General features: G+C 33.7%; 1 protein-coding gene across 1 annotated transcript; it reads left to right on the top strand.

The window, feature by feature from the left end:
• The first annotated feature begins 6,737 nt into the window (after nucleotides 1-6,737).
• LOC112689559 (fatty acid synthase-like) lies at nucleotides 6,738-19,096 on the top strand. Its single transcript, XM_025563333.1, has 28 exons — nucleotides 6,738-7,048; nucleotides 7,446-7,601; nucleotides 7,712-7,885; nucleotides 8,647-8,847; nucleotides 9,504-9,742; nucleotides 11,377-11,796; nucleotides 11,867-11,992; nucleotides 12,085-12,315; nucleotides 12,409-12,598; nucleotides 12,663-12,892; nucleotides 12,963-13,100; nucleotides 13,170-13,595; nucleotides 13,921-14,029; nucleotides 14,090-14,332; nucleotides 14,400-14,564; nucleotides 14,634-14,788; nucleotides 14,870-15,016; nucleotides 15,100-15,393; nucleotides 15,828-16,021; nucleotides 16,094-16,330; nucleotides 16,413-16,539; nucleotides 16,610-16,786; nucleotides 16,876-17,055; nucleotides 17,120-17,648; nucleotides 17,733-17,986; nucleotides 18,072-18,317; nucleotides 18,458-18,677; nucleotides 18,822-19,096. Exons 1-28 carry the CDS (start codon nucleotides 6,877-6,879, stop codon nucleotides 19,004-19,006), a joined length of 6,165 nt encoding a protein of 2,054 aa, XP_025419118.1. The 5' UTR covers nucleotides 6,738-6,876; the 3' UTR covers nucleotides 19,007-19,096.
• The last annotated feature ends 9 nt before the right edge of the window (nucleotides 19,097-19,105 follow it).

The raw sequence follows: 19,105 nt of genomic DNA, 5'->3' as shown, positions 1-19,105 counted from the left end.
ATTATATTCAAGTAAAAAAAAAAAAAAAATTAGTGTTATGTAAAGTAAATTTTTTATAACAACGTTCAAATGTAGTAACATAATGATTTACTCTTAAGGTCAGATAAAAATATTGTTAATGTCATAATAAAAGTCGTTTTTATTGACATTCATAAAACTTTGCAGTTTCTCATATTATAATATGTTATCATTTGTCCACAAATCATTTATCTATGTACAAATATATTCGAAATTTAAAACATGGTTAAATGTTGTTTTTAATATTTTTATCCCATTGTTTTACTGGTCCAAATTAATTTTTGCAAATCTATGGGGTATATTCTATTCTATAGAACCAGTTAATAGACGGGGCTGCCATTGACTGGTATTTCAATTGTATAACTGTTTATTGAATGTCAAATAAAAACGTTATCAATACTTTGATAATTATCGTTCATCACAATATGGAAACAATATTTACTCTTTGTTTCAACTACCGCTGTAACCGACTTTTACACATTTAAACAATGTATGATGAAATTATCTTTTAAGTTATTACGGTTTGAGTAATTTCTAATGATCCTCATGCAAAATTAATCAATTTACATTTGCATATTACTATACTGATTTGATGCCTCAAATATTTGTCGAAATAATTATAATGTACATTTTACAATGGGAAATGTAATTGCGAAATAAATTTCCATGTAGGTCTAAAACCTATATAGTTTTTTTTTCTTGTATCCTTAGGTTACGATATTCATAATATTTAATATAAATGTAGTTTATTAGATAGGAATTTTAATTTTTGAAAAGGCGATTGTGAATCCATTTTAAATACTTCGCAATAATTTATTAATAAAATGTTAGTCTAATGTTTGATTCCAAAAAACGTGGGCGCGTTATTAGAAAAGTATTGTTCGAATTACAATTGGTTGATTACATTAAAAATCAATAGGTACTGTACATATCAAGTAAATCATTGGAATAAAGTAAACCAAGATAAAAATATTAAATGATTATATTATAACATATATTTTTTTATGATTTTAGACGGGGTAAAATGTATGTACATTTCCTGAGTTATATAAAAAAAATATCGAAATTCCTATTTATTAACACTATTCTAACATATGTCTACATGTTTACACCTATTCGACTACATTATTAATAAATTCCATGTCATATTCAGATTAAATTCCGGTCAATATTTTATTGCAGGTACATTTATATGTTTAAAATGATGACGTTACGCGATGGCCCGTAATTTCAATGTGATTTAATTAGCTATATGAAAAACGTGAATATTATCGACATGTAAATAATAAGTGTATAGACCCGTGTGTGCATCTATGAGGTATTCTAAAAAGTTAAGGTGATATGAGATATTAAAATGAAATTTATCTGCCGTTTAATAAACACACGTAATCACATACACGTTTAATTTATCTGTATATAATTAATTACGACAAGAGTTTTCGGTTTCAACATAGTATTTCAATTCTCGCATAATATACACTTGTATATTTTTTTCGTTGATTTAATAATTACAATCGCAATTATTTCAACATGATGCGCTTGTTACATAATTAGCATATTATTAAGGTATAACACTAAATATTTTCAATGCGGTACAGTTATTTAATTAAACATGAGAACCAACAATAAGAATTTAAACACATACACATTCACGTACACGTATCAATTGTTTAATATACCTAGTAAAATATAATCTACAATTAGAAAACATAGTCACTGTAGTTACAATTTTAGTATTATATTTTCGAGTATACATATTTTGTATTCGAGATTTTCTTAATGAGGTCATCACCAATTTTACTACAATTTTCAGTTTAATCTGTTAAAATTGTGAAACTCCAATGAATTCGTTAACCATGAATAAAATAGTTCTGTAAAAATGATACGATAAATGTTAGTCTATCTAGCATCTTGAACAGAATAGACGCATTACAGAGTCTAATGATTTTAGTCATACTATCAGAAATGTCGTGTTAAGTAACCGTATCGTTATAATCCATGTTTCTAATATGACGGAATCCAACCCTTGTAACTAATGCAAGCTCAAACAGTTAAAAATACGTTAAAGCAAAGCGATGAGTTCTGAAAGTGTTTTTAATCTGTCGAACAAAAATCTCGTTCGATTGTTTTCCCGAGTTTAAATCTTTTTTATTGCGAATCATTATAAAATATATTCGGCGTACTATAGTTTTTTTTTTTCAAAAAATCATTTACGGTTATTATAAGATTAACTCTCTTAATTACGAGTATTTGAGTATTTAGTGTGAATTGGATGAATACGCGATTGAAAATAAAAACATCAATAACGTTTCAAAATGTATATATTTTTTTTTTTTATTACTCGATTACTTTCTAAAAGAATTCTGTACAGTCCTGGTCGTCAAGTTTTTGTGGAACCGTATATTCTTCCGATGGGTCATGTCTTTTCAAACAGTCGACGGTATCCAGGGATTCGGAAAGGAGAGAAAAATCAATACCGTGTAACGCGCAACGCGCAACGCCTAATCGCCATGGAGAACGACGGACCTGATACGAAATCGCAAGCCGACGAAAAGGACGAGGTGCCTTCGGACGAGGTGGCGTTCCTCGAAACGGATCGAAGGAGGTCGGGGGGAGCGAACAGTACGGTTTGCGGTCGCGATGGATGGTCGAGGAAGAAAGCGTTGAAAACCGGTTACCGGGCACTGGGCAGGATGCACGTTTCCGTCCGGAAATCGGCCGTTGCTCTGGCCCGCAGTCGCGTGCCGTCTCCCGATCGGAAGGACGCGGAAAAGCGTTACAACGCGTTGTCGAGAAGCATCGTCCTGACCACGACCAGCGTTAAAACGGCGATGGCGACCGACGCCGACCCGAATACGCGTCCGCTGCCCACAGTGATAGCGCTGCTGGCCGACATTTACGAGCTGGAGAACAAGCTGAGGGACGCGGACGAGGTACGCGACCGGTTGATCGCCCTTGGCCGCCATGGCGGTAGGGACCGGGAACGCGGAGTCGGTCATGATCGGGGTCGTGGTGCGGCCAACGACGGCGACGATCGCTGCAATGGATTATGCAGGTTGCAGTAGTCGTGGTTCATTGGGTACAATACTACATTTTTATTGTTGTAATACACACGAGTCGTGAACAAAAAAACGCTCCTGCAATGATCGACCGATCACGATAATATAATATACTTTGTTTTTTTTTAGCTTTGTTCCTAAATTACTCGTGTACTTTTTCGAGATTATTGTGTAAGAAAAGAAAAAAAACACCCAAACGATAATATATTTTTTGTGATTAAATAAATTGATATAATGTATAACAATGAAAATGTTGTACGGCATCGTAGAGTATTAATACTTTTGAACTCAACAAAAATGTAACAATGGCATACTATAAATAGTTCAATAACTATAATATTGTTATAATAGTGTCTTTGCTACCAGAATGCAGAATACGTTAATCTAATATTATACGTTTAGCAAAAATGGGTAAAAAAAGAAATAATGTTTTTAATTTTGGTGGTCCTATAATATAGTATATTATACTTTATATTGAAATATTCAAGAGATGTTATACAGTGCCTAGTCCGTAACTAGACCACTCGGGGCCCGTGTGCGAATTAAGACCCTAATCAAAACCCTAATTATTAAACGTTTTTGAGAATTTGACCTTTTGAGGCCTTATAATATATAGTTCGAAGCCCGAGGCCTTCCTAAATCAAAAACGATGAATAAGAAAAAATTGATGGAAAAACAATTATTAAAAAAACCATTAAGTCCATATTTTGTAGATTTTGAAATAATGATTTTTTTTCCGATCGCATAAATAATTATTCGTTCACATTGAAAACATAAATAATATTCGTCTGCATCCGAATTGCATGTCAAAAAAAAAAAAAATAAACAAAAAATCCGAATTGTATGCCATCTCTTAGAGGGATTTGTCAGAATTGCATGCCACCTCTTAGAGGGGTCTGCCTGATTTGCATTCCAAGTCATAAAAAAGCCTGTCCGAATTGTATGCCACGTCATAAGTAGGCTGCATCCCAATTGCGTGCCAAAACAAAAAAGCGATGTTGGTTGACAACCGAATTGCGTGCACGTATTTTTCGTGGCACATTCGAATTGCACGCGTACAAGTTTGAATAGACGACCGTTTACACCACGTATAATTTACGCTGATTTCGAACAAGCCATTCACTTGGCAATTTCAGAGATTTTTCCCAAAGTAATTCGTAAAGGCTGTCGCTTTCACTTGGGCCAGACTAAGTGGAGAAAAATCCAATCACTTGGCCTAAGGAAAAACTTACGTCTATTAAGGTTTTTAACAATTTTCTATTTAAATAAGAATAATTAAAAATATAAACTTATATCAAAAATATGCATTAAAAATTGATAAATTTAAAAAAAAAACCGCGACACGCAATTCGATTGTGTCGCGAGAAAATTGCGCACGCAATTCATCCTAAATAATAATATTCGCACGCAATTCGGAAACACCGCATAAGTATATCGTATACCCACATGTATATTTATCATGCACTTATGTGCACAACTTAACTATATTTTGACTTAAACTCTTTATTTTATGGTTTTTACAACTGATTAGTTTTTAGATTGAAATATTTTTTATATTCGAAATAATATATATATATATATATATATATATATTAAAAATAATGAAATAAGTAGAATTAAATATGTAGAAAAGTTGGCTTACATAGCCTTACTGATTTTTTGATTTATTTATTATTTATTAATATTAACTGCTATTTTATTATTATAAACTATTAAACTACCATCTTTATTATTTTTATTATTGTATATTGACAAAGAAACTCCACCAAATTGTATGTTATTATTTATTTGAAATGCCATATAAAATTTTAAAATACATTCTTTTGATTACCCTAAACTACATCCTTCGTTTAATTTTATATTTAATATTCACATTATCACCTTCTCCAATTTGGTAAAATATTATCTCGGATATAAAAATATTTCAATCTAGAAACTTATCAGTTTCTATTCATCCATTTTTTTAAAAAAAAAAAAAAAATTAGAAAAATTAAAAATAAATTTTAAGTTGTACACATAAGTGCTTGATAAATAAACTTGGGGGTACACAGCATGCAATTTATAAATACAATTTCTAAATATATTTTCTTTTTCATTGATTATCGTTTGGTATTGTTATTTATCACATTTAAATGTAATAATTGATACATAAATAACGATTTTATGTACTCGTAGTTTGGACTAGCAGGTACACTACTTTCGATATTGTAATAGGAAATATGGGAGGCCGGGATTTTCAATATTGTACATATTTGTGAGAGGATATGTAGAAGATGGTGCAGTATGAGATTCTCCTTAATACTCGTGGCAGAAAACGAAAGTCTATTGATACATTAAATAAACAATAAACAGCAAAAACTTCAACACGTAAAAACACGGTAAAAAAGTCAAATAGACAATCGAAAAACTTCAAGAATAATAGTATCAAACATAGTAGGCCACGATATATGACCGCTGTGGTCATTAATCTGAAGATGAAACTATCTAGAATATTCAAAAAAATTGAAAAGTGAAACCAATTTTTTTATATTTTCAAGTTGGCATAGTTTAGAGTTCAGATTTTTTTTTAAAAGATCATACTCCGATTTTATTAAAATGTAACGTTAAATCTATTAAAATGGCAACACTCCAATGCTACGTTAAATGTTGTTCAATTTAATTTAATTATATTTGAACACTTGATTATCAATTTTCCAGATAACATTATTTGAATTAATTTTTAACATTTGTTAAAATGTATTTGTCAATTTTATACGAGGGCTAAATATGCTTGTTACGATTATACTATCAGATAGGTTGTTTTAGTATGATAATTGTTACCAGTAGGTTTTTGATTATGAAATAAACACCAATTTTTTTTACAATTGAAATCTTGAAAAATTATATGTACGTTAAATGGATAAATGTATAGTGTTAAGTTACGTAACTAGTCTAATATTTAGCCCTATGTTATTTTATTTTGGTGTGTTCTACCAATAAATATACAGTAAAAAAATATACGATTATAACCTTTTATGGTTAAAACTATAACATGACAAGATCAAATAATCTAGTTTTTACTAAAAAAAAAAAAAAAAATTAAACAATACACACTTTTGCGTATTGGTGTTTATATTTTGTAGGGAATCGTAAAACCATATGGATTTTTTCCAACTCCGTATTTATTGAGTTTTGTATTCAATTATATTATTATATTTTATATATAAATTAAATATATATTATTTATTATACTATTTGTGTTCAAACAATATTCTTAATTGGTACCAAATATATCATTTTTTTACTCAAGATACTTGTGAAATTCAATCTCATCAAATAACCTCTAAATATAAAGCTGTGAAATTACACTATCAACGAGTATTTTATTACGTTTATCCCGTTCATTATGAATAGTTATGCGGATTTTTTTTTTTTTTACGACATTACACGCATAAGAGAATCGAAGTAAAATAATATTGTCTACAGTCTGTTAATACGTAACATTGATTATGACCATTTTGAGTTTATCGGTGTTTATCAATTAAGTAATTAAAACTCATAAAGTTATATGTGTAGAAAAAATAAATGATGACAGCTGAACGAAAAAAAAAAAGAAAAGGAACCTATTGAATAACGGTGTCATCCGTCACTCGCCCAGTATTTAAATACACTGACCGACCTTCGTCATTTTGATTTATAGGGGTTTGCAGTGTGTCGTTGTACATATCTGATCCATCACTATAAGCTCCGCGATTTTTTTTTTCTCAATCGAAACGTTCGAATCGTTTTGAGTTTGATATTTTTTCGGCGCATCGAAAACATGGCACCGAACGTTGAAGCCGCTGGCAGTCTGAAATGCTGCAAAGATGACGATATCGTGATCTCCGGTCTGTCCGGCCGTTTACCGCATTGTGAAACGTTCGAAGAGTTTAAAGATAAATTGTTCAAGGGCACGGACATTCTTGCCGAGGGAGAAAGCAGATGGCCAGAAGGTAAGTTGATTTCATTTTTATTAAGCTACGGTTTCACGACAAGAAATAAAATAAAACGTATAACGTACAAATGCAATAAAATTTGTTTTCTTTTTTTTTTTTCACTTAAAAATAATTTATTTTATATTTTACTTTACTCAAAATGTGCGATCATATTATTACTTTCTCATATAAATAACCAAACATTTTCACTAAATAGGACTATTTATTCGAAAATGTAACCGCCAAAAACTTTAACATAAAGTTTAAAATACTTATGTTTTGCAAACAATAAAAATTGTTAGTTTGAAGAATATCGCGACTTATAATACAAAATAATCGATTAAAAAAATGATTTTTGGATTTCTTAGACGAAAAAAAATAACTACCTATATTATATCGTGATTTGTACCTATAGGCATCTGTGGAGAGGCCGTTACAAAAATTGGGACCGTCGGTGGTTTATGGAAGTTCGACTCAACTTTTTTCAACGTACATCCGAAATTGGCCGAAAGATTGGACCCACAGATTCGTATCATGTTGGAAAGCACATACGAAGCGTTTGTAGACGCCGGTACGTTCCGTTGAATAATAAATGTCGTTCGCTCGTGACGATTACATATTGATCCTTAGCGATAACTTTGCACCGTATTATATAATTATCAATATACGCGTTCGTTGCAGGAGTGAACCCGACGTCGTTGAGGGGATCGAATACCGCGGTGGTCGTGGGAACGACGAACAACGACTGCGCCGATTGGTGGTCCGCAGATCCCGATCGTACGAATGGTTATGAATTTTTGGGCAACACCAGGACCATGTTTCCCAATCGTGTTTCCTTTTCGTTCGATCTGAAAGGTATGATGGTATATGATAGTTATATTATGCCGTTGTTATACCGTGATACGTGGACGGTAAACAATTGTTTGACCAGGACTGTGGATCTAATGTGAAACTTGCGAAAAAAATCAGCATGCAATCTAAAAACTTCCAAAATAGGCTCTTATTAATATTAATATGGAAGAAAAAAATTTTAAATTTTAATTTTAATCAAAAAAAAAAAAAAAAAAAAATTAAAAAAAAGAAACTTAAATTTAAATGTCCAACTCATCCGCAACTGGACTAGTTGTGTATTGTTTTGAATAAAATAATATCACAATAAAATACTCCGATAGAAAAATAGTTTTTTTCACACAGAATTTTATAAAAAAAAATCGTCCGTCGTATTTTAGACGAAGTAACGTAATACCAATAGGTGACAAGAGCAGATTATCGGAAATAAACTCAAACATTATTATAACCAAAAAAATATTAAGAAAAGACGTCAATCCGATTAATTCATAAAATATTACATTCGTATGACCTAACCCTTTAAATTAACTTAAACATGAAAATAAAATATCGTATTTCATTCGTAAATAACGGGAAAAGTTTTAGCCGAATGTATTATCTTATACGCGTAAAAAAAAACAAGCAAATGCAATACAGTCGTAAATTTATCGAGTACCTTCCGACTTGAACGGTACGCGTTCCGTCCGTTTGAAACGGTCGTCATCGAAAGGGTTGCGCACCACGGTTTCATGCGGGCATTATGTAACGTCGCAGCATTCTGTCCCCAGGGCCCAGCTACGCCATCGATTCGGGATCTTCCGGCAGTCTGCTAGCTTTCGAGCACGCGTACCGGATGCTCAAACAAGGGACCGTGGACGGTGCTGTGGTCATTGGATGTTCGCTGCTGCTCAACCCAGTGCTGTCGGTCATGTTACAGAAAATGAACACCGTCTCGCTGGAGGCCAAGAGCAAACCGTTCGACGCTTCCGGTACGGTGAACTTCGTATTTTATCCCGTAAGGTCCTTCGGAAAATCGTCAGGACCTGATTTAGACATTTTTTGGTCCTTAGGAAAAATAAAAATGGTGGCTTTTTCGCTGATAGATCATTAATTTTATTTTTTTTTTTTTATAGCTTGTATATAGAAATAGTCTGGAGTATTATTATATTTGTAAAGTGCAACCGGTTTCAACCTTGATTTTATTGACTTAATATACCTGACTATTGATTCATAATTCGAACCCTGTCGTACTTTACTAATACAATGACACTCCGGGTTAAGTATTTATTTATTTATATTTATAAACTATTTATTAATTTATTTATATATTAAATGACGAGTAATCGACGGTTTAATCAGTTTTAATTTTAATTTTATTATATATTAAATTTTGCTTCTATTAATCTCATACAATAGAAGTTGTATTACATATATAAATATATGTATAAAAAAATGTTCATATATATCCGAGGCCCATTAGCCTAATGGCGAATATGTCCCTGATCACCACTCTGGCACGAACGGTGTCACGTTCGATGTAGGTGCGATGCGAAACGTACACCTTTTTGTTCGTCCCGAGCCCTGCATCCTCGCGTCACGCGTCGTCCGGGACGTATCTTATCGAACCGGATCGCGACTATTTCAGGCCAAGGGTGTGTCCGCAGCGATGCCGTCGTCGTCGTGTACATGCAGCGCGCCAAAGACGCCAAGCGGGTGTACGCCACCGCGGTGAACGTGGCCGCGAACACTGAAGGGTTCCGGCTAGAAGGGGCCACCTATCCCACCAACGGGCAACAGATCGAGTTGTTCAAGGAGGTATTGGACAACGCCAACGTTAGCGCCGCCGACGTGGACTACATCGAGAGCAGTGCTTGCGGCGAACAGGTGAACGATTTGCTTTTTTTTTTTTTGTTGCTCGTATGTGTGTTCTCCGCGTTGTTCCGCAAAAATATTTTCTTATAAATTATATCCGTATATTTCGGAAAATATTTTCGCACAACATCGCGGTTGTATTGTACGAAATCGCGATATTCTAAATGTGATATTCATCAGATTGGACGGTCGATCATTTGTTAAAAATACTGACGAATGTAGTGTAACAATATCCGTACACTATTTCAGGGAGATCATCCGAGTGTAATAATGAAAGTGGGAAGAGTAAATGTTTTGCGACACATTACAAAAGTACCAAAATAGGTTCAGCATAAAAAAATAAATAATAATCACGGAAGTAAATCATTATACTTACGCGTACCATCAATATATGTATTTTCATTACATATGATGTCTTGAGTGTATGATAACAGAACGATGGGTTAATAATGGTTTAGCTCTGGAGCTTTGAAAATTAGAGAAATCATAGTATACCTAGTTTATACTTTTTTTGCACTATGACTATACAATTAATAAAACATGTGTTATACGTACGATAGTAATTACATACTACGATTACGATTAAATCGATTCTTTGAATTCAATCCCCATAGTAATTGGTAGGGCCCGAAATTAAAGGCACTAAAACCCACATAAATATGCTCTAAAAAATAGCCAAAAATGTCCTTAAAAAATGAATTTTACCACAAAAATGAACTTAAAAATGAAAAATTGACATATTTTTTTTTATTTTGGGCATTATTTAACACATTAAAATCACATTCGAACGTAATACAAGCAACGTCTGCGAGGTAATAAGAACACTGAATACTGGTGACGTTCATAGTCCAGCGTTTCCCAAAGTGTGTTCCGCGGAACCTTAGGGTTCCGTAGAACAATGCTAAGAGTTCCGCCAGATGTATGTGATTATTCAGAAACTTATTTTATATTATATCTGGAAAAAATATTATTTCATATTATTTAAAAAAATTGTATTTTAAACTAATTTTAATAAAGAGTAATCACTAACAATATTAACAGTATCATTAAAAACATTTTTAGAGTATTGGTTTTCCTTTTCCTTTTTTTTGTTTTTTTAAAAAAATTAGAGTTGAATTGAAATTAAAAACATTAGGGTTCCACGAAACACAAACTGTTTAAGGGTTCCGTGATTGTAAAAGTTTGGGAACCGCTGCCATAGTCAATAATAAATTAAAGTAAGATAAAAACTGAATCGAAAAATAAAGATTGACAATGTGTATGGAAAAATCCGATAAACCTATTTAAATATCAAGAAAATAATTTGTCTTTTGATTTTATTTTGAGTAGATTAAATTTGTTTAGTACATCAAACATATATGCATTAAAAACTAACAAAATTACCCAATAATACTAAAAATGCTCTAAAAATGAAAAAACGTCGAAATGCAAAAAAATGCAAAATAAAATTTGTAGTTTTGAAACCCTCGTTATATGAAACGAATTATGTTCTTAGAGAGCAATGTGTATGATCAACCAAAAAAATATGCACTTTGCATTGAAATCCGGGCCTTAGTAATTGGTCTTGGAAATAATTAATGGTTCACCGTTAAAATACATTTAACTGACAGTCACTATAATATTATTGAATTTGTTCAAAATTTTAGTTGAGCGATGCTCAAGAACTCAATGCCATCACCGAAGTGTACTGCAAAAACCGTTCGAAACCTTTGTTGATTGGATCCGTTAAGTCTAACATCGGGGACAGTGAACCTGCGTCTGGATTGTGTGGTGTTTTGAAAACGGTGTTGGCCATGGATAGTAAAAAACTGCCACCAACCCTTAACTACAATAGCCCGAATCCCAAAGTTCCAGCACTGAAGGATGGTCGGCTTGAAGTAGTCAATAAATCATTACCGTGGAATGGACAATATGCTGCCGTTAATGCTGTAGGAATAGGAGGAGTCAACGCTCATGCACTGCTTAAAGCATATGAAAAGGAAAATGCTCTGCCCCAAGATATCATCCCTAGATTGGTAGTCGGATCAGCGAGAACTGAGAGTGCGATTAATTACATGTTAGACAGAGTAAGGATTCAATATATATATTTTTTTTTATAACTCAGTTTTCGCGTTAATTAATAAACCGTCATCGTAGATCGAGTCATTACCCAGAAACCCAGAATTCTATGGACTTTTGTATGATGTTCAAAGTAGAAACATACCAGGACACAATTACAGAGGATATAGCATTCTTGGAGAACAAAACAATCGTGAAATAGCTGTAAGTGAATTCATACAGTAGTAAGAAATAATGACCAAAACAATTCATTTAGATTTTACGTTATACAACTTATAATTTCGACTACATTCCAGGTCCTCGGAGCCGGTAAACGTCAAGTATGGTATGTATTCTCCGGTATGGGAAGTCAATGGACTGGCATGGGCCGTGATCTTTTAATATTACCACCGTTCAAGGCGTCAATTGAAAAATCAGCTAATACGCTGAAAACTCTTGGTTTAGACCTTTATGCTATTTTAAACTCTAACGAAAAAACTGTCTTCGACAACGTGTTAAATTCTTTTGTCGGAATCGCAGCAATCCAGGTTAGATTTTCAATATAGATTTTACAATACACAATTAAATGTATAAAATATAGATTATACCAATGGAATTCAATAACTATTACTGTCTTATAGATGGCTTTGGTTGATGTTCTCAACACTGTTGGTATTACTCCTGATGGAATCGTTGGTCACTCAGTCGGGGAATTGGCTTGTGCCTACGCTGATGGCACATTAACAGCTGAGCAGACCATTATTGTGGCCTATTGGAGAGGACGCAGCTTGTTAGATTTGAACTTAGCACCCGGTGCAATGGCAGCAGTTGGTATGTTATTGATTACCTGTTTAATTTTTATAAATTCTTAATGGAGATTCTCTTTGGCTTTAAGGCTTATCGTGGGAAGAAGCTAATGCACGAGTTCCGTCCGACATTGCTGTGGCTTGTCACAACAGTGAAGACGGTGTTACCATTTCTGGACCACCAGACTCAATTGCTAAGTTCGTAGATAAACTTAAATCAGAAGGTGTCTTCGCAAGGGAAGTCAACAGTTCTGGAGTTGCGTTCCACTCTTGGTACATAGCTGCTGCAGGACCAGTATTTAAAGAAAAAGTCACAGGGGTATAAGACTTATTCTTTTTGCTTGATGAATATAACACATTAAACACATTTTTTTAATCGTATGCTATAGATTATTGGAGTTCCAAAAGCCAGATCATCGAAGTGGATAAGTACATCCATCCCAGAATCCAGATGGAACGAACCACTGGCTCAGTTTTCATCTGTAGCTTACCATGTAAACAATCTGGTATCTCCAGTGTTGTTTAATGTAAGTCCGAAACTACAATCGAACGATTGAATCCAAACAAATAAATATTGTATATTTTTAATGTTCTAGAGTGCGTTGAAACATGTACCCGACAATTCTGTAGTTATTGAAATTGCACCACATGCTCTTCTTCAAGCCATATTAAAGCCTAGTGTTGGGCCCAAGTGCTCGCATATTGGTTTAGTACGAAGAAATCAATCGACCGTTTCGAATTTATTGTCCAGCATCGGAAAACTTTTCAACGCCGGACTACATCCAAAATTAGAAAATCTGTATCCACCAATTAGTTACCCCGTATCCAGAGGTACACCATCACTTCAACCGTTAGTCGAATGGGATCATTCTGACAAGTGGAATGTAGTATCTTTTATCGATCACGAAATCTTGTCATCTGGTGAAGTCCGACTGGATATAGACGTCGAAAACGAATTATACAGTTATCTCAGAGGAAATTATATCGATGGCGTGGAAGTATTCCCATATGCATCATATCTTGTAAGTTTATTAAAATATGTATATCTATATATATTTATAAAACAATGTTTAAAAATATGTCAATACTATATAATATAATTTTTAAGAAAGAAGAATGACTATATTACTGACTAATTCGGTAAATTATGCATGATGTAATAAATACATTGCTGTACTTTTATCACATTTTGTGTCACTTCTTAATATCACAGACGCTATTACATTACAATTGACTTATTTATGTACTTTAAATTACTATTGTTTTTAATTACGAATAATTAAGTAGGTATACATAGTTTTTCTATCGTTGTAAAGCTTATTCCATTAATTACTATTCGTTCCATAGATATTTGCGTGGAAAGGATTAGCTAAACTTCAACAGTCATCCATTGATAAAATTCCAATTGGCTTTGACAACGTACAGTTCATTAAAACCATACCTATACCAGAAAGTGGTAAGTCAACCAAAATATATTCTCATCTATCATCGATTAAAATACCAAATTAACAAATAGGTAAAATCGAATTTTACGTAAATATTTTGGAGGGAACTGGAGAATTTGAAGTAAAACAGAATAATGTCGTTGTTGTAACTGGTTTTATTAAAATCCAATCATCTGATGAACAAATGCAACTATCAGAACTAAAGGCTTACGAAGTCGAGCAATTATCAACTGCTGACATTTATCAAGACCTTGCGTGCAAAGGATATAAGTACAACAAGAGCTTCCAAGGAATCAAATTAGCCAGCAACAATGGTATATAATGTTTTATAATGTCTAAATAAAAAATTACTCAACGTTGTTTGTTATTCGTTTTTCCCAGGAAACTGTGGAAAAATCGCTTTCGACGGAAACTGGGCTCCGTTCCTCGAATCTTTGCTGCAACTACACTTGTTGAAACTTGACACCAGAGATCACTACGCCATTCAATATTTGTTCAAGTTGACAATTTTACCGGAAAAACAATACCAGGCTGTGTCTTCAAACAGTAATTACTAATTTATCAAAACATAAACTAGACATTTATTCCAGAATTTTTATTTCTGTTTCATTACAGGTGCGTCGTTCAGCGTGTACGACAATATAGGAGTGATAAAATCTGCCGGGGTTGAGATTAGAGACGTAAGATCTATAATGGTATCAATCAGAAAAGAGTTAGAACAAGATTTTGATCTAGAATCTTACATATTTGTGCCGTTTATCTCAGATGAAGTATGCAAAAATACATAATTTTATAAAATCTCGTATTCAGTAATTATGAACTGTTCAACTGATTGATTTTATTTTCACTAGCCTGTTAGTCAACCACTTAACAATATTGTACAAATCGTTTTGGAAAACGCAAGTAAATCTTTTGACGTATCAGAAGTAGTGACCGTACAACAAGAACTTTTAGTTTTACAAATTTTAAGTTTAGCCAAATCTAAATCTTTGTTCCCGGTAAGATTTAAAAGGCGTAATATACTGTGTATACTAATATTTTTATTTTTGGATATGAACATGAAAGACCTTAATTTGTATAGATCAACGCTAATGTGTACGCCAAAGACATAAACAGTTACAAATCTGATCAATCATCAGTGAATTATTATGAGCAAGATGTATTACTGAGCGCTTTGGAAAAACAATCATTTTTCGTTGTAGCAAACAGTGTAATTGAAAATACAAAACTTCTGAGCAACGTATTAGTTGGAGTCGAAAGTGGAGGTTTTTTGCTTACCGTGGAACGTGCATTTAATTCGACGTTTAGACAATCTGGAGTAGATGTAATCGCAAAGTATACTGATGGTCAACAATATTACATTTTATTGAAAAAAGTAATGCCATAATATATGTACTTATTAGCATTATTAATGTTATAATACTGTGGGAAAAAATTAATAAAAAAAATGATAGAAAAATAAAAATATAGAAACTATAAAATATATATAATTATAGAAACATGTAATGGGCAAGGTATCGTGAAACAAAGTATATATGGTTAAATTATATATCACTGAAATTAATTCTTGGTTAGTAAATATTTATTATCCATATGAATAAACTATATCTCAGTAACAGTTACTACTTAAAGAATATAGTAATTAAATTAGTACTTACGCTCACTCAAAAAATATTACAAATAAATTACACAATAATTTTGATAGTATAGTTTTCGTTATAACTTATTCCATGTATTAATGTTTTAAAAATTACATTAGCGATGATAGCTTTTATGTTTTTAATTTACATTGTATTTAATTAATTTCAGAATATCGATACGCCCACTCCGTTGACAGTTTCAGTTAAATCTTCATTTTCGTGGATTGAAACATTGAAATCTAGTATTCAAAACGCTAACAATAGCAATAGGGATATAGTTTTAGTCAGTCAAAATTTGGAAAATACCGGTATAATTGGATTAACAAAGAGTTTGAGACAAGAATCGAACGGCAAATTCGTCAAGTAAATATTATTCGACAAACATTTAAACACCAAATTATTAACATAATATGACCGATACAATATAATCACCAGGTGCGTATCAATTAAGGACAACAAAGCGCCTGCATTCTCCACGTCTACTCCCCTATATCAAGAACAACTTAAAAAAGGATTAGCTGTAAATATGTTCCATAGCGGTGTATGGGGTACATGCGTATTCGTCCCATACCAACCAACCACAGTTCAGGTAGAACACGCTTTTATAAACACTAAAAAAGGTGGTGACGTCAACAGCTTACAATTTTTCGAAGGGAAATTATCAACTTTCAAGTAAATTTACACGTATAATCATTTAATCGTTTATTCAGCAAACTCCAATTCGGTTTATTTGTTTTTTATTGCTCTACTATAGCCCTAGCATAAGTTATCCCGACCATGAGCTATGTTACCCATACTATGTTCCACTCAACGGTTTGGATGTGAAACTCGCAAATGGTATTTTTTCGTATAAAGGCGTCTCTGGAGATATCACTCGACAAGTTAGCAAAACTTATATGCATTGATAAAAATTCGATCAAAATCTAAAGCTAAAATAATGTGACGTTTCAGGGAAGCTATCTCGGTATGGAATTTTCGGGACGTGACTCCAACGGCAAAAGAGTGATCGGTTGGGTGCCTGGTGGCGCTTTGGCTACGTCAGTATTGGTCCACAAAGACCTTAAGTGGCAAATACCCGATGATTGGACGTTAGAAGAAGCTTGCACTGTACCAAGGACCTACGGTATTGTAAGTTGAAAACCGTTCGCGGTTATGTCGCATTACCGCTGTTGTACATAAACAGATGTTCATTATTGTTGATTGTTTGCGTGAAATAGGCTTACTATGGGCTCGTAGCGAGAGGAAACCTACAACCAGGCGAATCCGTGTACATTCACGCTGGCGCTAGCGGAATCAGTACAGCTGCTATTGCGATCACCCTTGAAATAGGAGCAACTCCGTACGTAGGAGTGTTTAACAAACAACAGAGAGTATTCTTGAAAGCCCGATTCCCTCAAGTATGTACACATTAAAATCAAAATGAATAAAACAACTAATGTCAACATACCTTATTGCTTACAGCTGAACGATGATAGTCTTGCTGACCTTTCTGACAACGGTGGTTTCGAACAACATTTATTGGAACAAACCGAAGGCAAAGGAGTCGATTTAATATTCGACACGTATTCGATGGTTAACAAACGTCAAGAGTTCGTCAACTCCTTGGCCGAGTACGGACGACTGATAGACTTTGAAGTATTTGCGCCCATGCCAGATTCAATTGGAGTATCTGGAAATCTTAAGAGCATTACGCATAGCAAGCTTTCGGCAGACATAATTCTTTTCTCACCGTCTGATACTAAATGCATCCAACGATTGGTCGATCAAGGTATCAAAAGCAAGATAGTATTGCCGATGGAAACTACCGTTTTTCCCGTCGATCAAGTAGTGGAGGCGTTTAAATATAATTCGAACTGTGCCAACAACCTGGGAAGAACTGTTGTCGAAATCCGAGAGGAAGAAGATAAGAAAAATACACTTCCAGCCAAGAAATTGGTGACCGCGTTACCGAAGTTATTCTTCTCGCCTGAAAACTCGTTTGTCATTAGTGGTAATATATTATTCTAACGTTAAAAATATTTACATAAAAATATATTTTTAGTGCTAACTCCATTTATCGACTACCTATATTTAGGAGACGAAGAAAGCCTGAGCTTAGAATTAATTCAATTCTTGGCTAACCGAGGAGCACGTAAATTCGTGTTGGTATCTAAAATGAACAAGAAACCATCGTCTGGCTATAAGAATTTAACATTAAGACGTTTGAAGAACAAAAACATCACCGTAGTCGTGTCGCTTGCAGACCCATCAACAGTGAAAGGCGCCGAGGATGTACTGAGAGAAGCGATAACACTCGGTCCGGTCGGTGGAATATATTATATAAGCACGGTGAGAAAACTTATACCAATTGTATGCAGTAAAATATTTATTCCCTCAATATATTTACTTAATTCAAAATTTTATTCAAAATCAGGCTCCTGAGACCAATGTTTTGCAATCGTTGAGCGAAAATGACTTCGTAACAGCGAAAAACGCCGTGTCCGACGCTGTAGCTAATTTCGACACGTTGAGTAGGAAATTAATTCCTCAACTAGAGTATTTCGTTATTCTCGCCCCATCTGTAGCATCTAGAGGTGCCCAAACTAAGGCCAATTACGTTTTCGCCAACGCGGATATCTATAGGATCGCCGAAGTCCGTAAAATTTCAGGATATCCAGCAGTAAGTATATCGACCAAAATGTACGAACAGTATTGTATGATAAAACTTTTCACATGCTTATTAATTAAATTTTACATACCGAATCGGTATTTGGTATTCGATACAACCGATAAATATTTTTTTTTTTTATTGCCATTTAGGTAATTATAGAATACGGTGCAATCGACGGTAGTCCCGCCTCATTCAACAGTCCAAACTTTACAGCATCGCCGATCGTCGTCGCTTTGAATGTTCTAGATAATGCTACCAAAAATTCCAAGAAAGCCACGGTTACATCTTTGAGCAAATTCAACGGTCCGAATTTGAACAATGACACAGATGCTGCATCACCTGTACTATTAGCAATCGCGAAAATATTTGGTAATTTTTTTGATCTCTTTATCGCCAAAAATCTAAGAATTACATTTGATCACTGAGTTTGAGTACATCGACCATCAATCGTCTGCATAGGGTGAAATGGTGTCGTGTATTCATAATATGCAATTTTCCATTTTCGATTTACAGGTCATAAAAGCTTGTCCAAAATCGATCAAACATACACGCTCGCTCAACTAGGTCTAGACACGATTCTTGCACCACGCGTCCTAAAAGTCATCAAAGAACAAACCAACGCGCAAGTGGATATCGAAGAATTGAGACTAATGACTTTCCCGGTTCTCCGAGCCAAGATTAATGCTCTTCTCGCCTAAGACAATGCAGCCGTAGGAAGTATACGAATCACGAACTCAGTCTACAGTCATTGTGTTAAATAAATCTCAAAATATAAGATAGCAGTAGAATTTCTTTGT

The sequence above is a fragment of the Sipha flava genome, unplaced genomic scaffold, assembly GCF_003268045.1.
Source record: "Sipha flava isolate LNK unplaced genomic scaffold, YSA_version1 44_pilon_pilon, whole genome shotgun sequence".
Classification (NCBI taxonomy): Eukaryota; Metazoa; Arthropoda; class Insecta; order Hemiptera; family Aphididae; genus Sipha; species Sipha flava.
Note: the sequence above shows the minus strand (reverse complement) of the source record. Positions and strands in the feature narration are given on the sequence as shown.